General features: G+C 40.0%; 1 protein-coding gene across 3 annotated transcripts in view; it reads left to right on the top strand.

The window, feature by feature from the left end:
• Positions 1–23,776, top strand: part of Opcml (opioid binding protein/cell adhesion molecule like) — a 1,129,626-nt gene that overhangs the window by 860,068 nt on the left and 245,782 nt on the right. For all 3 annotated transcript variants that reach the window (XM_029542772.1, XM_021206945.2, XM_021206946.2), the window contains one exon: positions 23,309–23,541. In XM_029542772.1, coding sequence (XP_029398632.1) covers positions 23,309–23,541 — 233 coding nt within the window. The remainder of the gene's footprint in view (positions 1–23,308; positions 23,542–23,776) is intronic.

Genomic DNA, 23,776 nt, shown 5'->3' on the forward strand with positions numbered 1-23,776 from the left:
TCTTAGTGACCTCCCTCTCTTCAAATATCCAGAGTCCATTCCTTTGGGCAAGTGTTTTGAGGAAGCTTGCTCCCTTTTTGCCCTTTTACCATTAAAACAAAAAGAGGGCCAAGTCTTTTCTCTTAAAGATGCTGTGTTATAAAACATAAATGAGGTGTGCAGTTTTCTGTCTGACCCTTCTCCTGTGAAGCAGGGATCTGTGGCCTTTGCTGTCCATTTCATTAACAATTCTAGCTAGGTAGAAAGTGCCACCAGAAAAATGAGATTTGGGTGGCTAGTGCTGAGCCATAATAAATAGAACACAAATAGTTCTTCAGCTTCACTCCCTGCTCTGTCTCTTGGGCCCGGGGCAGAAGCTGTGGGTTAACAGTTTCTGACCGAAGAGATGGAAATGGTGTGGGGAAATGAATCCCCAGCATCCACACTACCATCACTGCACTTCCCCACAGGAAAGGCTTGCACCAGAGAAGATGCCACTGCCTGGAGAAGGGAAAGCTAGAGAGTGTGCAAAGCCAAGTAGGAGTCCCTGCCACAGAGTCCCTTCCAGTGCCTGCCATGGTAATTCAATCAAGGTCTTGACTAATTGGACCTGAGAGTGAACTCTGTTTCTTTGTTGACACTAAATAAAATAATCCCTTGAAACCTTCAAAATTAGCATTCACAAGAGAGAAATGGTCACAGTTTTACAAGGTAGAAATGGTGCTTTGGCCGTAACAACCTTGCTACCTGCCACAATCATGAGAATTCTTACTTGACTGTACATGGAAGTAGTTCCACTGCTCTTGCAGGCTCTGGGCCTGTGATTTTTTATTCTTGAGTCTAGATGATGTTAACCAGGAATAAGAAGCAGCTGATTACCTAGGGGGATATATCTTTTAGCATCTCATCAAAGCTTAGTTCTCCTGTTTGAGAAACAAGCATGCCCATTGGTTTTATGTCCTTGGATGAAGTCATTGCTGATAATAACCCAGAAAAGACTGTTATTGAATAGACAAATTGGCTCCAATGCTATGGGATGTGAGATGTACCTATAAAAATACTAACAGCTATTTAAGCAGGAGCACATGGAGTCCAGTCCTGAGGGTTGGGTGAGAGACACACATACTGCACAATGCCTTGGCCAACACTGTGGCTCACAGCACTTGAGTTTGCCACAGCTCCTTGTGAAATTCAAACAGCCATGGCTGAGCACACTCTGAAATTCATATGGGTTTTAAAAGGCATTTGAATCCCCAAAGGAAAAGATACTTGGAAGAATAATGATCTAGGATGAAAGCAAGTCTACTTATGAGTCTACTGAAAGCTCTTCTCAGGACATCCACTGCCCATCCTCCATTGGCCCCAACAGATCATGAGGATAACCACCAGGTACAGGAACCTATGCTCAATCATCACATCATTGTGATCACCTAATACCGAAAGATCAGTGGAATGTCTTTCAGTAACATCATCCTTAACTGTATATATGTTTTCTTCTCTGTTAACAGATTTGGTATGGGGGGGGGTTATTATTGTTTGTCTTCAGGAATGGTTTACATAGCATGTAGCAAGTGTGCACTTTAATATAGATATAGAATTCTACAACCACTCAATTTCATGTTTTCACCTCCCACCCATTAATCACCCTATACCTTCCAGTAGTCACTCCCCATACCTCTCCTAATTTCATTTTCTCAATCTCAATAAATTACAGTTACTTATTCTATACTGTATATAATGCAACCCTGTCCTACGTGGTCCTCTGTGATTGTCTCTTCCATACAACATGATGCTTTCTAGATTCATCAATGTTGAATACTGTATTGTTGACTTGGTGTATGCCTTATTATGCCTAAAACAATATTTAGCTGTGTGGATTCACCATGCTTTTATTCTTCTTTTCACCCATTCATTGAAAAATATTGCCTGCTATGATGTTCATGATTTCTGTGAAGCTATGTACTCATTTCTTATGGGTGTAGACCCAGGAATGTAATTGATGGCTCATATGGCACAATAGACTATTTTCTGTTGCTACAATTGAATACTACTGACTGAGCACTTTACACAAAGCAAAGGTTGATTCAGCTTATGTTTCCAGAGTTCTGCCGTCAAAGCAGCTTTCTCTGCTGAGATTGTTCTTGTTAGGGACCAAAGAGTTTCAGGGACAGTACACAGCCCAGAGGGTGAGATCACTCCTAATTTGTTTTAACAGAGGAAAGATCATGGCACCACTGTGACACTCAGTATACATTAGGCTACATTCATGGTCTTCACATTCCATGGATTTAGTCAAATGTAAGTTGACATGCACCCACGACAGTTGAATCACACAGCCTGGCTTCACAGCCTTGACCATTCTCTGAGCTCTGCTCTTTCATCTCTCCCACCTCAGACAATCACTGGTATTTTTCTGTCTTAGTAGATTTGCCTTTTCCATAGTGTCATCTAATTAGATGCATTATAGCTCTTTGATTGGCATGTTTTAGTTACTGGTACCCATTTAAGTGACCACCACATCTTTTATAGGCTTGAAAACTCATTTCCTTTTAATGTTCAATGATATTCTGTTATGTGGATACACCATGACTTCTTTATTCATTAGCCTACTTAAGAACTTCTTGATTTCTTATGTGTTTTGGCAGTTATAAATAAAGCTGTCACAACCATTCATGTTCAGCATTTGTATGACATGATATAACTCTTTGGGGACAAAAGTAAGGAGGCCAATTGTAGCATTATATAGTATAAGCTAGTTTTGTATGGTCAAGAATTGCAAAATCATCTTTAAAAATTGTCTACATAGCAGTCTTTCCTTACCTTCGGGTAACAAACTCTGAAGCACCCTCCAGCAAGTGCCTGAAACTGCAGATCACACTGAATCCTAGGTGTACTTTTCTTCTCCCAATACCTACCATTTATAATAAGATATAATTCACAATAAATTTTTAATAAGAAAGGTTCAATAAAATATATGAATTTTTTCTCAAAATACTGTTTGACTTTATTTACCCTTCTTTTCCTGATAAAAGATGATGATACAGCTTATGTGATGAGATGGAGTGCTGTATGGCATAGGCATCATTATGTAGGATTAGCCTAGTGCATAAGAATTTCATGAAACCATTATACGATGGCAGTCATCTGATACTTGGCACCGCTACTAAGTGAGCAACCAGGACTTACTGTATACTGCCCGGACATGATTGCAAAAGGAGATGGTCTCACATCATGTGTAATATGTGCTGACTGTACGTCTTTTGCCCCCATCACTCTGTTTGATTACTGAAATGATGGTGGATCTTGGTGTCAGCTTTTGCCAGTCTTCCAAGTTCATTTGTCTCCTTCAATGTTGGGCTTCCTATTTTGTATCTTTTCTCTTTCCATATAGCATTTATATCAGTTTTTCATTAATTACAGAGCAACTCACAGGGATTTTGTTTGGGATTGCATTGAATCAATAGATTGATGTAGAAAGAGTTGGAACCATGACAATATTGAGTCTCTCTGTGTCAGTGTGTAATATCGTGTTTATTTAGTGAGTCCATGATTTCTTACATCAGGTTACTAGTTTCCTTACCTATTTTCTGCATACTTTTTATATTTTGAGCAAAATAATGGTACTAATATAAATAATAGTGTGCATTAAATTTCTGTTAATACTTGGTCAGGAACCTTTTAGAAAAGTGTTTCTGTTTTTAAATCTCCTTTATATCCTTAATGCAACTGCTTATAATTCAGGAATTTTTTTTTTAAAAAATCAGTTGTTTCACATTTCTTACAAAACAATCATATAATGAATATTTATATGAACAAGAAAAATGTTTTTGATTTCTTTCTCCCAATTGTATCTCCTGTACTTATCTTATTGAATAAATGGTTAGCATATCTAATACAGAGGTATTAAACACTAGTTGTTACTTTCATTCTCTCTCTCTCTCTCTCTCTCTCTCTCTCTCCCCTGTTTCTTTCCTTTCTCCTTCTGTCTTCCTTCCTTCTCTCACTCCATCTTCTTTACATTCCTTGTATCCACATTTTTCTCCTCTTGCTTCTTTCCTCCACTGCCTTTTTATCTTCCTTGTTATCTATAACTACTGTAGTGGCCATGATGGCATATGGAATTATAGCTCAACTTGCATGTAACTGAGGACAGTGGCAGCTAAATTATTTTTTCTATACTTAATGGCAATTTGCACATTTTAGAGAAATACATACACAGATTTTTAAATTGTCAATTATTTGCTTTTTCTATTTTTTGAGTTGTAAATGTTCTTGAGGGAGTTGGAAACAAATCATTTATCAAGCATATAAATATTTGAATATTTGAAAATATTTTTCTTGTTCTTCATACTTTCTTTCCATTTATTTATGTACTTATAAGAAGGCCCCAATACTCTGTAGTTCAGGCTAGCCCAAAATATCACCACACTCCCCCTGCTCAGTTTCCTTCCTGATGAAGTGTTAGTGGCCACACCCATTTTATTTTTACTTTCAGACTGCTTCTTTCTCACCCGCAAATGTCTGATAAAATCCCATTTACCTGTACTTACACTCATTGCTTGGATTTTGTTAAATTTTTTAAGAAACCACTGTTTAATTCAAAATCCCAAAGAGTATGTACATGATTATTTCTAAAAGTTTTAAAAATTTAACTCACATTTATAGATCTACAAAGTGTACTGGGTTGTTTCTTTAAAATATATACTATGAGTTAGACATTCAGCTTAGTTCAAATGTATGTGGGTATGAAGTCATCCCAGCACTACATTTTAAAGGTTATCTTCCCATATTCAATTATGTTGGTACTATTGTCAAATATCAACAGATAATAAGTGTGACAGAAACTGGAGAGATGTCCCAGTGGTTAAGAGTGACAACTATCTTTGCCTACCTGGAATATGATTCCCAGAACACACATAGGTAGGCTCAAAGTTAACTCTGGTTCTAAGGGATCCAATGTCATCTTCTGGCCTGCACAAGCACCTGCATGCATTTGCACAGACACATACACTTTTACATATACACGCAATATATGAATAAATATGAATTTCTGAACTCCAGTTTTATTCTTGTGATCTATCCAAAGATATCTTAGTCCAATACTATATTTTCTTCACTATCATAAATTTTACAATAAGAATTTTTCATTTTTTTAAATCTCTGATTATTCTTGTTGTTCAATTTCTTAGGCTCCTGTTACCAACTTTAAAACAGGATCCAGCTGGAGTTTTGGGGGAAACCACTGTAAATCTACAGATTGACTTGGAGTGTATTGTCATTTTAATAATATACAATTCCATATTTCTTGAATATTTGATGTCATTCTTTTTTAAATTTTGGCATTCTTTATTTCATTCATAAATTTTAATTTTAGAGTATAAATTTCATACTTCTAATTTTAAATTTTGGTTCAGTCAGTTTTACTTATTTGATGCTATTACTAAAAGAATTAATTTTTAATTTTTCACTGTCAATTAATAGAGACAAATTTTTATTATATTAACTTTGCATTTCTAATTTTCATCAACTTTTCATATTCATCCTAGTCTGCCTCCTTCACTGGGTAGGTTAGGATTTTCTATGTACGAGATATATCATATAGTAGTTTTAATCTTCATTTCCTCATTGGTTTCTGAACTAATTTCTCTGACCACAACCTTAAATATTATAATGGATAGAAATATTTATGTGTTCCTTTGTTTTCTAGAATGCACTTAGGTAAAGAAGTAATCATCTTGTTTGTGGATATTAGGGCAATATTGAAACCACACATTGTGGGTGTACATACCTCCATCCCTTTTGTAAATTGTAAGGTGCCGCGGACGTTCAGTCAGGGGTCTCTAAGACCTGCGGGGGGACTGCACTCGGATACCCAGGTAAGGAACGGATTCGGCGTGACAGACAGAGACACAGACACAGATGGCTGTATCAACTGCTGAAAAATCTTTACTTCAAGCATCAGACTTTATACACATGAAACAAGGAACAGGAATTGGCACAGGTTTAGGGCAGATCATAATCTTACTTAAAAACCTATTACCATACAGATCGTCATTATTGCAAGCACAAAACATTCAAAAAGAGAATCATACTTGTCTCAGTGCCTGCGATCAAGCTGCCGGATATCTGATTTTACTAGTATCATATTAACTCTTAACTTCTACTTTACATGCCCACTCATTAACTCCCATGATAAAGGCTTTCAAGCAGCTGCTTTTCTTCAATCTTTAACATTTGCCCATCTATTTAAATCATATACTCCTATATGTGGCAATGGAGCAGCAGTGGGCTAATAAATATAAGATCCTTAATAAGTTTTGGGTGTCCACCATTTCCCCTGAAATTTTTACTTGCTATGTAAAATTCCCCATTCTATTTTCTAATCCTAATTGCTCATGGTATTCTTTATCACTTTTGATTATACTGTGTCCAATACTTCTCTTTAATCCTTCTTTTCTTAGAAATCCTGATTCAAACTTCTGAAGAACATCCATGATTTTCCCAACTAAGTTTAAGCTGTTTCTTAATAATGTAACTAGTAACTAAGCAGCTGCAGGTCATCAGAGTTCACAGTCTTGTTGCTTGCCAGTGCTCGCAGTCCTCGCTCAACTGTCTATTCTATCTCCGTTTCTGACCTACTAGTGGGTAACAAAATCCGCCCTATGGGGGACCTTATGTCCTCAGTAGGTGGTGGTTCACTAGTTACTTCCTTATTTCCTGGAACATCCAGACCTATCTCAGAAGGCAACATCAAACGTGGGAACAAAGGAGCCATAGATCAATAGACCGCAGACAGCAAGTAAGCCTAATGCCCAGGTGCTAATTATCCCCCAGCATGATCCCAGGAGGAAGCACTCTATGACTATGTAGGAGGTTGCTGCCTTTGACCTTCAGGGAGGCGAAGCCACGTGTGGCAAGAACCCCCAGGACTAACAGCCATTCAAGCATTTAAGCCCTTTGCTGCAGTCTTTTCTGAAGAGGGTGCTGCAGTAAGGGTAGAATCTTTTACACAAAGAATTGAATATTCAATGAATATATTATATATTAATAATATATTATATATAATGTATACATTCAAATTTCTAAGCATTGCAAAGCTCAAATAACTAAATTATACCTTCTCTGAGGGTGATTCTGTTTTGAAGTTGATTCCTCTTTTAGCAGGCTGTGTTTTCTAACCACACATGGGAACTGGTTGATTTGAACCAGGGACATATGAAAGTAGTAAAAAGAAGATCTTGAGATCAAAAAGAGGTGACTTTGAAGAATAGCATCATCTCCTTCATCCTTGACTGTGGAGGATTGCCATGGGAAAGGAATGCAGAATTTACTATGTTCTCATGGAAGAATCAGGAAAGGCTGTTGGGCATTTAAGATGGGAATTATAACCTTGTATAAGAAGGCCTTTCAAAAACCCTACCTACTCTATATCATATGGAGTTGCTTGGTGGTTTAATAAGCATCTGTCACACATTTCCTGAATGACCTATGTGGATTCCTATGATTTTAACAATATAATAAACTTTAATGAGGAAAGCAGCCATTATCATTCCTCAGAGCTGTAAAGGTATGCTTGATTTTATTCATGTTATAAGAAGGGGGTCTCCCATCTTGGGTCTTGAGTTGTACACATGAGTTTTTGGTAACATTTCCCCTGTCAGAAAACCAGCAAATCAAATCAAATCAAAACAAAACAAAACCAAAAAAACTCTCTGATTAATTCTTGGCCATTCACTTTGCCAAAAAAGTTCAGCCTTAAGTAGCAAGGCCAACTTTCCTCTCCCAACATCTGCTGAGCTGTAATCAACTTCAAGAGAAAGAAATGAGGCGTGTTTCAGAGAGGTTATTAGTTTTGGTTTTCTCCATGGCTGTAGCAAAGCCTGAAGCCACCCTAGCTCTCTCTGTTTCTGCTTCCCCCCCTTTTGCCCTAACACTAAGGCCTCTCTCAGATTTACAACAATAAAATACGTTCAGAGGTGAACTGGCTAGCTCGAGGAGAATGTTAATGCACATTTGCTTTGTTCTTAATTAGATTCCTTCAGGGGAAACCTTCTGGCCTGGCTTATTATCTGGCTTTGTTGAAGCTTGTATGCTTTATCTAAACACTTTGAAGGAGTCTCTTCACCCATATATTACCTATAAGCTTACAATAGAGATTTTTACAATACTGGTCAATTGGAAAAGGATAGAATGTGGGAAGCCTTTATAAAAGAGGTCTTATGATAGATTACTGTTGGGAGGGCAAGGAAGGGAAAGAGAGAGCAAAGGTGGACTGGTGTAGAATGGAATGGAATTCTAGAACCACCACTCTCTGTGCTCACTTTTTGGTGAAATTTTTATTTACTTTTTGGTGAATTTTGCTTCTGAAAAAAAAATAGGATTTACAGTTTGGCAAGTCATTATTGGGTGAGAAAATATGAGTAGGAAAACTGTCCCTATTGTAGTCCTAAGTAATTACTGAGAAGTTATTTGCTCCATTTGGAAGCATAGTTAGTTCCCTGTACCCACAGACCAGAGCAGAAAACTCTGCACCTCTGAAATTATCAAGAGTTTGTCCATCTTTAAAGCAGGGACACCCCCCGCCTTTCCCCCAGTTTCTATCAAGAACACCACACACACACACACACACACACACACACACACACACTCACATACAAAACAAACCAGGAAGCAACCCACATCTAGTATGTCTATCAGTTACTGCCTCCTCTTCTTCCCTGGCTTATGCAGCTGGTGCTCAGGTTTTTGGTTCCTATGACTAACAAGAACTGAGAAAGAAACTCTTGTGTCTTTTCTACAGTGCAATTTGAAGACAGTGTGTGTCAGAGTTTCTATTGCTATGGCCAAACACCAGGAGCAAAGGCAATGTGGGTGGGAAAGGATTGATTTCAGCTTACATATTCAGTTCCCAGTCAGGGATGAAGGGAATCAAGGGCACAAATTCAAGGCAGGAGCCTGTAGGCAGAAACTTGAGAAGCAGAAGCCACAGAGGAACGCTGCTTTCTGGCTTGCTCCTTATGGCTTGCTTCATCTGCTTTCTTGTACATTCAGAGATATCAACACCCACAATGGTCTGGGCCCTCTCATATCGATCACTAATTTAGAACATGTCTCATAGGCTTGCCTGTAGGCCAATGATATGAAGGCATTTTCTTAATTTTGGGTCATCTTCTAAGATATGGCTAGGTTTATGTTAGGTTGAAAATAACTATCCAGCATGCAGCCAAAGGGTTACTCTTTGATATCTGAACCCTCACTGCCCTATGGTCATCCATTCTCCCCCCCCCCCACCTTGACGTGTGACACCCTCAACCTCATCAATATGGTGCATTCCCTCTTTGATCATGAAACATCATTGGTAAGCCTTGGCAGTGTCCCTACAGGGCAGAAAAAGTTCTCAACTAACACTTTACAGTTCGCAAAGGATGACAGCCATTGGCAAGGAATGAGCCAAGTGTCATTTGTCTCAAGCATCTTGGACAAATCACCCCACTTTGTTTAATAACACTATTGTCATTGGTAATAGTTATGAATGATTGTAGAATATTAACAGGACAATGGTGATGATGACTTGATGATGACAATGACAATGATGATGATAATGATGTTCTAAAGTGTTACAAGTGAAGATGTTAGAAGATCAGTCTCTTGATTCTTAGAAAAGGAATATTTGGGTCCCCCAACTCTTTCTATTCCCTAAGTTCATATCCCTAGAATTGGAAAACGTATTAAAGGTCTTCACAAAGGTTTTCTAGATCTCTGTCCTGAACATGAAAAAGCAGGAGTGTCAGAGGACAACAGAAAGGGTATTTATAAAGCTACCATTAGAGTGATCGGGGTTCAAGTGGGGGATAGGAATGGAAGAGCAATCCTAGCCTGGAAACAATTCTTGCTCTCCCAATTACATCTGATGAGAGTCAAAGAAGACAAAGCCGAGGTCTGACTGAGAGCCTCAGATTCTAGAGCTATACTAAGATGACAAATAATTTATAAAATGCACCAGCTTTTAAGAGAGCTGCACACAGAACCTAGGGGGAGGGAGGTGAGTCTGACCTCCATCTTTAAGGAGGGAAGAAGCAGGGGTTTTGTAAACACTTAGGTTGGGTATTTTTAGGAGCTCAGATTTGACAGTTGTCCATATTATGTATATTCTGGCCTCATTCTCCTGTGCACAAGATGAATAATTTACCAAAATGCACATATAAGTATCCCATTATTATTCACTATAATGAGCCAAGACAGGAGAAATTCCCCGCTTGGCCTGAATCCCCTACGGCTTAAGTTAACAAGACTCTACTTGGCTTTCCCACGGATGATGTGGGTAGGAGACACCCACATCTGGACTTGAGCAAGGCAAGGTATGTGTGGAAAAATTAAATGGGAAGCCTATACAGACCGAGGACAAGGACAGTGTGAAGCACAGTTTTCCACAGCACTGACAGATCTGTGGGATACCAAGTATGTATGTGTCACAGGGGAGTCAGAATTGTCAAAAACTCACAGGAATCGGTAGCTAATATGAGCTCAGGAAGAGCATAATTACACTGAGCCTTCACATGAGTTGAACATAGGGTGATACATCCTCTGTGGACCATCAGTTATATACTTGGAACCAACTGAAAGACTTGTTCCTTCTCTTTCCCTCTATCCTCCCCCCTTCTCTTTTCTTCCCTCTGTCTCTCTTTCTTCTCTAAGACCCATGAATTAGAAACCCATCTCTCTCTTCTTTGCTTCAGAGTAACAATGTCTATGGAGGCTGAGCCGGCGCTCAGCATCCCCAGATCTGCTTGGCGCTGCAGTTCACATACACTTTAGGACTGCTTCAGGCATGCTGCTGCCCTTCCCTGGGCACACGCGCCCATGGGAAAAGCCTCCTGCTCTTTCTTCTGCTTTTCTTGGAGTAATTTGGAAATTCAGGGGCTAAGCCTATTCTTTTCCACCCATGCTAGCAGCCAGATGTGCAAGCTCGGGATGACGTGAATTCAAACCACCAACTCCTGGGCCTGAACTGGAGGCATTTGCAAGTTTACCTGAGACTTTCTTGCCCTTGGGGAATCTCTCTGGGTCCTTCCTGACACAAGGAGAGAGGTTTGCTTGCCTTCTGTTTTATTTTTTAAGAGAGATGGTTTGCATAATCTATATAAAATAAGCCACTGTTCTAGAGAAGATGATTGGCTTATTAAAAATACATAACATATATTTTTAAACAGGCAGAGCTGACATCCTACATACAGGAGAAGTGCTTATATGAATGGTGACGAATTCATCGCCCACCCCTCCTCCCCCATCTGTCCCTGCCCATCTGTCTGTTTAATGAGGGATCTATTTAAATAAAGAAAACCTTAAATAAGATTTTATTCAGATACAAAGACTCTTCTGGATAGCACAGAATGAACTACACAAACCTGCCAGCCTTCTATTTGGCCATTCAACCCACTTATACGCACCAATCTTTGCTTTCTAAACTTGAGACTGCATGATCTATAAATGGCATCCAAAAAGATGCATGTCCAACTTAATTTTCCAAACCTCTTAGCTGACATATATGTAGAATGAGAGAAGAATGTTCTAAGTAGTCACAAATGTTATATCTGAGGCATCTTTTTACAGTGTTGAGTGAAGAGGTAATACTCAAAGACTATTCACTGTGGTCCTTGGCCATTAACAGTAGTGGTAAGGAGGTTCATCTCCTTAGGGATTCACTCCACATGATGAGTTTTTAAAAATGTACCACTTAACTTCTAAGTGAGAAAACTGATGCCTGGAAAGGCTCTGGTCTTTAGTGAATTACAGATCTGTGACTGGAACTTCTTATTAAAGTGTTTATTCTTGTTAATCCACAAGTTACCTAGAAATCATACAGATAGAAAACAAGCTAATCCATTTTCACTGTATCGTTTGGCTTCATAAATAAATCATTTTTAGCAGTTCTGGGTTTCTCCTGAGCAGGAAGTGAGCGAGGGTTTGTTTATGTGCAGTAATGGAAAAAGAAGAATGACCTAGGAGGTTTAGGCCGTCTTTGGGATTCTGTGATCCCGTACATTATATGTGGGAAGGTGTTTGCAGGGGAAATCCATGAGCTGTAATTTCTGAAGTTCCGGAGTCGTTGCTCCCATGACACTCATGTGGGGAGCCTGTGGCTGACTCGTGCCATTCTTCAAAAAGATATCAAGCTCCCCCGACTCTCTGCTTTTAATTTAAAATTTTAATTTATACTTTCCCGTGGATGAGACTGAGACAGACATGGCCATGAGTACATATGTCAGGATAATCTATTGAATGGGATTAAAATGGTGTATGCTTGGAAACATTTTAATTTCATGTTGCTCACTTCTTTGACTAGTTTAATGAACAAATCGGGAGGCTGGGTTTTAAGAGAGCCAGGTGGCAAATAAATATCTGGTATTGCTTTGGGTGGCTTCTTGGAGCATCGCAGCCAAGCTGGGGTATGTGTGTGTGGGGGGGGGCAACACGTGGGAGAGCTCTGAAAGACAAGTGAGCAGCCTTGGGGTTAAATCCTAGCCACACAATGTGAAATCATATGTCTTATGCCAGGAACAAGGGTCTAAAAGAAGAAAGGGGTGGGCTGAGTGTAGTAAGGGAGAGAGAGGCTACTGTTAACTTGAAAGGCCTGGTGTTTTCCCCAGGGTTTGTTGGCTTTGCAATGGCTTTGCTGGTGCTTTAGCTCCTTTCATCCAGTCAGTCACAAGGAAGGCCAAAGAAGATGTCCCCAAATCAGACAGCTCTCAGAGATGATGCTACACCAAGCACTTACTCAGTATACTTTCTGTGGAGTGTTTATGGAAATCTATGTTCATGCTTTATGTGTCCCAAGATGTAACCCTATCTCTGTCTCTGGGGAGAAATGTGCTTCACTAGTTTGTGGTGTCTTCTGAGAATAGGAGGGGCCCTTGAAATGATTTTCGAAGTTGTGCGGGGCCCATCAGTCTCTGTACACTATCTTAGGGAAATGGACATTGTTTTTCTCAAGCTGCTGACCTGGTTCCACTTCCTCTATGAGTCGCTCCTTTCTCCATCCCTCCGTGACACAACTGCCTGCACTGATGACTTGACTCTGATTCCCTTTTCCCTTTCAATCTACCTGGCCTGAGAGCAGTTATTCCAGCCTAATGATGGTCCTGTTTCTATGCAAACCTGTCTAAGCCAAGGATATTTCTGCAGAAGTGCTCAGGGCCTGTTGGCCCTATGGATTCTCTTGCAGGTGTATACAGTTGTATTGATTGATCTCCCAATTATGGATTTTTAGGCGTACAGCATTTTACCAACCCCAGGTCATCAATCTAGAGACCAGTCCATCACCGTTCTTGTCAACACAGTGTGAAAGAGGCCTGATGAAAATACAAAGTCAGAGTTGTCTTACTGCCTCCAACTGGAAAAAATAGGCAGGGAAATGAAACCTTACCCCAGAGCTCCACATGGGATGAGCAGAGAACACTGGAAAAAACAGAATGTTTTGGAAGTGGAAAAGAATCCGTAGGCGAGCTGGGAAAGCATGTATCAGCTACCTAGTTAATGCTAAAACTATAAAGCTCATGTTTAATTTAATGAGCAGACTAGATATGTCTGGTAATTAGACATCACATGAGCAAATCATTACTATTTAAGAATAACTATTAAGATTTACTCTTGTTTTGAGCCTGTCACTATATAGGTTGCTCTTGCATTTGTTATCCTCCTGCTTCAACCTCATAAGGGGTGGGATTACAGGTGTAGATTGCCTGTGCAGCTAAAGTTCATTCCTTCTAGAATGAAAAATAAAAGGGAATGGCCTTGGAAGTTCTGGGAAATGAACAAGAGGATTTATCACACTTGACTAAACTAGCTTAGGTTCCTGGACCACAGAGGTTGAAGAGGGAGAAAGTTCTCTGACAGGTTCTATTTATTGCCCTGTCCAATCAGCTCAGCCACATACATTCCTTCTTCTCGTCCCCATAGTAACATTGAATGATGCTATGAAGTCAAAAATCCTGCCCCACTTCTCAGACAGGGAAATAGAAGTTCTCAGAGCTTTCCTGGTTAGTTTTTATTGTCAACTTGACACAACCTCAAGTCACCTACGAAGAAGAACCTCAAGTGAAGAATTGCCTTGAGCAGATTGGTTTGTGGGCATGGCTATGAGATTATCTCTATTGATGATTGATGTGGGAGGGGCAAGGGCCAGCACCATCTGTCAGCAGCACCAGCTCTGGGCAGGGAAACCTGGGTTGTTTAAGGAAGCTGTCTGAGTGTGAGCATCCTTCCATGACTTCATGCTTTCATGGCTTCAGTTCTTGCTTGACTTTGCATTTACTTCCGTCAAGGCTGGACTGCAGTATGGCTATGTGGGATGAAATAAACCCATTCCTTTCTGAATGATGTTGGCTAAATGTTGATCATAGCAACAGAATATCAACAAACCCAGAACTTAAACAAAATAACTTTGTGTGGGTCTAGACAGGTAGTCTAGCCCTTTTATGTCTGATGTTTTATGTCTTAGCTCCAAAACATCCCATTTGTATGATTGTCATCAAAGCTCATCAAGAAATCTCAACATCTGCCATCTTCCTTAGCATTGTTATGATCCACCTAGATGGCCTACCTGGCTTTCCCTTCGCTGACAACAGCCATCATCAGCTAGCTAACAGCTTTCCACTTTAGTAATGTACAGTTTTTTGACTCTGGCTGGTTTGTTCTAGGACTTCCCAAGGCTTCCCATGCATTTAGACTACCCCATTCTCTCTATAAGCCACGGCTTTCTTCACTCCTCTAATTCAACAACTGTTAATTTTTCTCAATTCTAGACTTCTAATTTACTCACTTGGCAGATCCAACAGTTGGTGAATACAATCTTTTGCCCTGGCCTTTCAGCTGAGCATTGCAGGAAACCATGCTCAAAACTGTCAGGGTGTTGAGTTGTATATTCTTGACCAACTGCATGAGGTACCTTAACCCAACTTGTGAATCCTAGGACAGTTCTTTTGCAATTATGCTTTCATTTTCTATAATAGTTATTTCAATTGTTCTTGACCTATTCCCCTTATTTCTGTCCTATTCCCCTTATTTCTGTCCTCCCATTTGCTTTCAGCTGGAAACTTTGTCATCTACTCTGGAGAAAATAGAAGCCATCAATTGTCTCCATGGTTTCCTATTGTAATACAAGGTCACCCGTGTTTCTACTATTTTTCTTCGCTTAGGGGACAGCAGATTGATCATCTTTTCTTAAGTGCTTTAGATCCAATACTTTTCACCTTTACTATAACATTTCATTTTAATGGCAGATCTCTTTTCTTCTATATTATGGCTTACTCCCATTCCATGAGACCATTTTCATCAGCACATATGCCAATAGAGAAGAACAAAAGGATGCAGAATTCTTTGTCATACTCACAACTATATCTCCAGGGTGGACAGTCAGATTACTCATAGTATAACTGGTCCTCAGCACATTGGCATTCCTATGGAATGTGAAGGTATTCTGTGTTTTCAGATAGATCTCTACTGTCATTGTACATGTTAGGACACACGAGCACCCCACATGTCACTGGTCACAGCAGAAACCACAGTATACTATTATCCCACAGCAGATTTGGCATTCACATGATACTGTTCATTTAATTGCTTGTATTCTGGCTCCGCTCATTTCTTTAGGTCTCACACACTGCACACACACACACACACACACACACACACACACACACACACACACACACACACATTCTCACATACATACACATACACACACAAACACACACACATACACAAACAGGGTACATTCCTTCCCTCCTACACATAAATACTAACACACACATATACAGATACCCATGAATATTCACATGTATAACACAAAGCATGCATCTTCTGTAGAAATGTAACGTCTTCACTCCAGGTAGTATTAGAGAAACACCATTTTACACTGTAAAAGGCGAGTCATGTACATGACAGTCTTTGAATTCAACTTCTTGCACCGTTCAGATGTTTGGGGGTTGAATCCTCTCTCAAAAAGATTTTATTTCCTCCCCATTATTCTGCCAAGGCTCTCAGAATATTCTCAACCAATACCTCAGCACAAATATTAGCTCCAGCAGAGTCATTACCAGTGTTAAATTTCTGACTGTCTTCACCATAAAGGGTTTTCCCTTTCATAATTTAGGGTCTTGTTGATGCTTCAGAGTTAGCTCTATTTGTAACTCAAGGAATAACAGAGAAGTTAAAGCCTCCCAAGAGAACAGCTTTTGCAATTGAGAATGCATTGGGAGTTGATTTAATGATATTTCATTTGGACTCTCCTCTTCTTTTGCTCTGAAAAGTCATTTATTATTACTCTCTGACTTCTCTAAAGCAAGATCTTCTTCCTATCTCTTCGGCGGGCAGTATTAACATATTCTGATGTATTATACCAAGAAATGTAGTAAGGTTTGAGAGATTAAGAGTCTTCTTAATGGATATTTGCTTAACTCTCAATTAACAAAAAAGTAAAAGCAAGACAAACAAACAAGGACCAAGCTAATATTGGAATGCACATTAATGAGATAAATCCAGAGAAGTGCATTCAGAACTTGCACATATAACACATTACCTCTACCAGCTTTTCTTAAATTGAGGACTCAATAGAAGATTACATTAAAGGTACAGATGAAAAATTGAAAAATGATTTTCATGGTTTCCCAGTGGTAACATTATTTTAAAACAAGTTTATATAGAATCATAAAACTAGATATAAATGCCTTCAGCATATTCCATTACATGACTCTAAATTCTTAAAATATAAGTTCTATGCACACATAAATACCAAAATTGGAATTTGCAATATTCATTTAATGAAACAGATGAAATTTTATTAAAATTGGATCCCAAGTTGCATCTTGGACCACAGCACTGACAGCCATAGGCCACCATTTTTCAATTTAACCAATGAAATGTGATGTCTGAGTCTTCCCCATCCCAACCCTAGGGGATCTTCATTACATAGCAGACTCAGTCTCATTCAGTTTTTCTTGGCAGGAACGCATCACTGACCCCATAAGTCACCTCTGTATTTTCCTCATTAGCCTGAGAGAATGGAAGGACTTCCCTGTAGCACTGTGATAATAGAAACAAGTACCAACTTGAATATTTAAATCTAATTGTTACCATGCTACTTGCAGACTATGGATGCGTTACGTTTCCCCAATTATAATATAAATGAAAAATTAGATTGAAAAATACACAAAAAATACCCCCTGGGACGCTGTGTGTATGTCTGCATTTGGGTATAGAGTATACAAACCTCACCAAAGGACACGTATTTCCATGGACATTCTGTTTATCCTATGAGTGTTCTTTTGATGCCACATTGAGAAACATTGCAAGTATTTTAAAATCACAACAGGTATTAATCACCTCTTGGAGGCCAGGTGGCCTGTGGGGAGTGATGTCACATGGAACAAACAGCACCAATGTTGTCCTCATCCACATTCTATTTACAGCCCAGCAGAGGAAGCTCTAAATCAGTGGCTCTCAACCTATGGGCCATGACCCCATATGGGGTCACAGGTCAGATTTCCAGCTTATCAGGTATTGACATTTCGATTCATAACAGTAGCTAAATTAGCTATGAAGTATTAAAATAATTTTAAGGTTGGGGATCATCACAATATGAGGAACTATATTAAAGGGTTGCTGCATTAGGACAGTTGAGAATCATTGCTTTAAATGCTGAAGTTCAACTGAGTAAATTTGACAAATAGTTTGAAGATCTTCAGCATTAACGTTGCATTACAAGAGGGTTTAGGTTTAGAAGGACAAGTTTGAACCAGAGCCTTGAATCTAGCTCTCTACTCACAGCAGCATTATCAAATATGATTCCAACAAAAGCAGTAGAAATATGAAGACATTTTCTAGTGAAGCCTCCTTCCCACTCTACAACCCCCAAAATTCCAGTCATCAATGATTCCCACATTTCCAAAGCTATTAATACAGGAGGAAGGCACATTGAATCTGGCTTAAAAGACTTGTTCTCCATGTGCATTCATAGCTTAGATAATCCTGCCGATTTCTATGTATATGTGTGACTCTTGTTTTTAGTTTGGACATGCTTTCCACATAAGCATCTTTCTGCTCTCAGACGAGGATGGTTAAGGTCACACCACCTGACCCTGGATCCAGCTGGACATTTCTCCCCACTCTGCCCCAGCCCCACAGCCCTCTCCTTTCCTCCCCATGGTCTCCTTTACCCCATGCTCCAGTCTCTGGAGCTGATCTGTCTGTGCCTCTCTGTTTTCTTTGTCTTGCAGGAGATGCAGCTTCACGAGGCCGGGAATTTGCCTCTTTCCTGTGCTCTCAGTTGAAGAAAGTTGTCTTATGTATAGGAGGTGCTCGTTAAGTACCAGTTGCATGATGGCATTTTTACGTGTCCATTCTCAGAGGCAAAATATAAAATAAAAGATGAGAATAAAGAAGATTGTTAAAAGTTTACAGATTTTGCATGTCAAGCATGTCAGGAAGTGGAGTCTTTTAACAAAAATTCTAGCCTGTGTTATAAATGATGTTTTCAAGATAAAAGATCTGGTGCCTGCAGCCCCAACAGACTAGCATTGCCTACCTGTCCCTGTAAGCATCTAACTCCATGTGTGATGCTAAAAAACACAAGAAGGGATTTCATCAGTACCATGGAAAAGGATGGGTCCAGTGATCTGAATGTGTCTTGGGGGCAGGCCAGGGACTTAAGCGTAAACAGGAGAGTTGACAGAGGAACAAGAAGCATGCATAATTGAGGAGATACTATCTCTGTGAGTGCTCCTTGCCTCAGTCTACTTCTGCAAGGAGGTCTGAGGAAATCCTCACTGATTGGAGGGTCAGCTTGGTTCTCAGGAGGTGATTGCTGCTTCTCTAATGTTCAGCCTGGAAATTGGATGTAATTGCTCTCATCCAGGAGGTAGGCTGTCTTGGGAGCCTTTGCTGTTCCTGGAACCTCAGGTAACTGTAGTTTCTAGGACAATGACCTGAGAATTTCAAGAGTATTTCAGGAATCTGACACAGGAAGTTGTAAAAAGCTGACAATGCCCAGCTCCTGTTGACTGTTTCTTCAGGCTTGAAGGGGAAAGGTACAGTTTAGGTACCAATGGCTTCTCCACAGACACAACTTGAGTAATGAGCATGCTATGCTTCTCTGCAGATGTAAGCAGGTGATCAAAAAGTAGAGGAGTCAGATCTAAAGCAAAGACAGAGGTACCCAGCTTTCCACTTAACATTTAGTCATCTTGTGGTCCAAGGGAAGAGTTGGAACTTTTAGCAAAAGCACTCTGTACACTCAGAACAGTGCCTGCTCTAGTTCTTTAAGGAAACAAGGGGTTCTCAAGGGTGAGTCCCCAGAACAGGAGTGGGTGAGCTTGCCAAAGGCAAAGTCTCAGGTTTTGCCAGCCATCTTGATGGAAGTCGAAAGGTGTGTAGGCCTTACTGGCCTAAGATTTCCCCTGTTTACCAACTTTGGAAACCCCTGTTTTCAGCTGTAGGTTTGGAGCCCCACCTCTGAAAACAAGAAAGAAAAACAAAGAATACTAACAAAATACAATTCTTGAGATCCCTCTCTTCATACTCAGTGGAGTTGAAGAGTGGCATTTGCCTCCAGCTCCCCGAGGTCCCTTCCAGGCACTTCTTTGGCTCACCCTGATTCTTACTTCTACCCACTCTCCTCATACTGCAGGTGGCTAAGGACACACAAAGTATGGCCCTAAATGGCTTTCCTTTCCTTTTAGATTATTTTATCACTTACGAAAATGTAAGTGCCGTAGATTTGCAAAACTATAATTAGATACAGTCAGTCCAATGCTTCCAGCCTCAGTCTTGAGATTCTCAAAACTTCACATCAGGAAGCCCATCACAGGCTGCCTAGGTCTGAGTCACTTTGATTGGCCTCTCGGTGCTTTGAATCTAGTCACTGAAGCTCACTGTGCCTCAACTGCCTTATCTCTGAACTGTGAGCAATGCAGATGGTTTCTCGAAAGTCCTTACGTGAAATGCTTATCTTAATACATGATAAGTTCTCACAAGTACTCCTGAAGGAACAGCCAGCCAGCTCTGCTTTTAAGTGACTTTTCCAAATGAACTGTAATGAGTTCTGTTCCACCAAGGACTACTAGGTAGGGTTGGCTTGGACTGTTCAAATTTTATACGTCTAGAAGTTTTCAAGACACTAGAATGTTATTAACCCTCCTCGCCTTGACTGGTGGCTCTCTCTTATTTAACATCAAACACAGCCCCCTCTGTGCTTCTTGTTAAAGAGGACCCAGCTCACGGCCTCAAATAGCAGGGAAGGAGCACAGTTTTGGAAGATAACTTAACCATACTACTCCAATCCTTCCTGAGTTCTCTGCCCTACTGTTCAGGGGACCAAATAGAGGAGAGTCACAGGGTACTAGGGAGAAACCGGAAGCCAGGAGTGAAGAGCCACCATGCAGAAGGCTGCTGTCCTTTGCCAAGTCTACCAGTTCACTGAGTTTCTCTGTTGCTGTAGGGTTTAAGAACTGCTTTCTCCTGTTTTCTACAGATACTCTTTTCTCTTTGTATGTCATATCCACTGATGAGACCCAGCTGAGGAGCAAGTAAAGCAGCCATGGCCACTCACTGGGATCTAGGCATCCAGTGGTCACCCGACTCTTCAAAGGATGCTTGGGTTGTGTGCTTCCCTGAAAACAAGGGTTTCAATTGATAAATATCAAATCATCCTTCTCTGCTACAGAGCTGGGAATTTGCTGGTCCCATATAAGACAATAATAGTTTTTGAGGAAATGGATTTTAAGCTGTCTAATTCCCTCCATCTACTCTGCTTGAGAGAGTACCAAGAATAGACCATTTCTCTTCTGACTATACCTCTGTCACAATCATCAAGGAGACAGTATTTCCTCTACTATCTCCCTCACATGGCATTTAGCAACAGCATCTTACACTCGAGGAAGGGCCCCAGAAGAATCAAGCAGAAAAGGCTCATTCTCCCACAGGAGCAAATTAAGAGGAACACCATAAGTCCTCTGCCCTGGAACCAGAGCTTAAAGAGATGGTTTTCATACAAGGCAGTTTGATTTAACATATGAAAACAGTATTTTTGAATACAGTAAGTTAAACCAGATATTTCTAGTGAAAGGACAATCTGTCATTACTAATCATTGGATAAGCTCTGGCATGATGTTATCAGTACACTTTGTCCAGGTAGTAAGAAGTAACATTGAGTAAGAAACCGTACCGCCAATTCATTGCTTTAAAAGAAATTGAAAGAGGATCTAATTGAACTGTCAGTTATGAGATTATCAAAATAATTTTGAGACTATATTACTGTGAAGTTTTTGCCATATATCTTGGAAAGCATTCAAAGAATTTAGCGGCATTGTAATAGGAGATTTTTATTGCCATTTTTGTGCTTCTGTTAACAAGGTTGCTTTAAAAGCAAAAGTAGAAAAGAATTGATCCTAAATGTTATCTCATTATAGAAGTAAATGATTTTTTAATTTGTGGTATGAAAAACCAGGCTTACCCATGAGATTAAGCTCTGTATTTACAATTCAAGTTAACTTTTTGTGGTTAATTATTACTTAGAAGGTGAAGCATATCTATATTGTTTTGTCAATTTTATACTTGTGGTGGTAACTCATTTTAGAAGCAAATATTATTACTTAGAGTTTTATAGCTAAAGGACATAAATGAAATTTGAAATTCAATCTCTATATATTTTTGTTACAGATAAATATGATAGGTAATCAATAAAATGTTTTCAAGCATAAAATGCATCCTGCTGAGGACATATACAGGAAGGATAAGCTCAAGTTCAAAAAGGAGCAATGTACACTTGTGACTTTTAGACAAGAGCTTGTTTAGGAATTCTGAAGATAGATTATAGTGATTATCAATCACTGAAATGTTTAAATTCCACTAACACATAGATAGGGCCTCTCTCTCTCTCTCTCTCTCTCTCTCTCTCTCTCTCTCTCTCTCTCTCTCTCTCTCTCTCNCTCCCTCCCCNCCCTCCCTCTATCCCTCTCTTTTCTCCCATCAAATAAATTCTAGGAATGTTTTATTTTCAAGTGAATGAATTGTTTTCTATAGACAGACATAAATGTTTTGAAGCCTTGGTTTAATTAAATCTGTTTGTGGATACACTGAAGGTTATAGAACAAAATAAAAGAATATTTCTGTTCCTTGTCACCTGCATTTATTGTGGCTCCTGAGATTCACAGAGGGTGGTCTCTTTGCCAGTCTGTGCTCTTAGGAGCTCATTTATGTCTTTAACCTTCTTGGATCACCTCTGTACCTCACCCTGTGCTAGTCAAACTGTGGGGGGAAGCCTTGTTTCTTTTACCTGAGAGTTAACAGACTTGCCTGTCTCTTGTCAGTGCAGGAACAGCATCTCTGCCACCATGTCTACTGTGAGTGTGCTGCAAGGGGGTGTGGGTATGCACATCTTTGGCCCCGCAGAGCACATTCATTCTCATGTTGCATTCTGGGTCCTTCTGTATCTATTTGTAATTCTTCCCAGGCTGCAGGCACATCTATCTCTCTCCCTTGGGGGAGGGGGGGGTTGGTCAACTGCAGGACATAAACAGTGACAAGCAATAGTCCTTTGCGTCTCCAGCCTTTCATGTTGAGGGGCTCACAGGCTGCAGTCATGGAGTGAAGGGACGAGGAAGAGGAACACTGTTGAGAATCTTGCCTGTCCTGAAATCTTCCCATGTAGCTGGGAGCTCTTGAGGAAAGTCCTGGTTCTTTGAGGCAAATAGGACCCATCTTTGCAGGCTTTCATGCTTCTTAGGGGCACAAGGAGATTATCAGCACCTGGGAGGTCTGAGGTAAATAAGTTCAGGTCTTGATTAACTACAAGTTACATATTTGCTCATGGATTATCTGTGACCTATTTGAAATACTGATCTACTTTCTGTTCCCCGTGCCTCTGGGCCTTTGCTACCGCAATGTGGTAAATGTGCTCAAAAAATATAAACTAATTTTCATATAAGCCTGAGGGTAAAGTAAGAGGGAAAGCAATGTGCAGGCAAGATAGTCACACAATATGCTCCTAAATCAAGGAGAAATGATCTTGTATCATGGCTTCTCCTGGATGATTCAAGCTTCTCCTGCCTTGTGTTCAGGAAATTTCATTAATAATTGATTGCCTGTTTTTAAAATATTGTTGCTGTTTCTTTTTCTCCTTGCCATATAAAAACACATGTATAATATCTCTCCCCCCTCTCTTTTCCCCCTCTCTCCTCTCTCTTTTTCCTTCACTCTCTCTTCTCTCTCTCCCTTCTCCCCTCCTTTCTTCTCTACTCCTCCTCACCTCTCTGTCCTCCCCCTCCCATCCTCACAGGTGTACCATAGATGATCGGGTCACCCGGGTAGCCTGGCTAAACCGCAGCACAATCCTCTACGCTGGGAATGACAAGTGGTCCATAGACCCTCGAGTGATCATTTTGGTCAACACGCCTACCCAATACAGTATTATGATCCAGAATGTGGATGTGTACGACGAAGGTCCATACACCTGCTCTGTGCAGACAGACAATCACCCCAAAACCTCCCGGGTTCATCTCATAGTGCAAGGTAAGTTACAGCTGGACCTGTGGCTGATGCTCTTTGTGGAAAGGGACTGGAAATGCAATCTTTTTCTTTGTGTTTATGTATAAAGACACAAAAGCTCACTTCCCTCTATTGAATCCACAGGTTGAGCATTTCAAATCTTCTCAAAGGTTTTCAAATTTTTTTCTCTAGCACTTTGTTCTCACCAGGAAGCTTTTGTTCATATATGGCTGAACTTTCTTTTTTTCTTTTTTCTTTT

The sequence above is a fragment of the Mus pahari genome, chromosome 10, assembly GCF_900095145.1.
Source record: "Mus pahari chromosome 10, PAHARI_EIJ_v1.1, whole genome shotgun sequence".
NCBI classification, from domain to species: domain Eukaryota; kingdom Metazoa; phylum Chordata; class Mammalia; order Rodentia; family Muridae; genus Mus; species Mus pahari.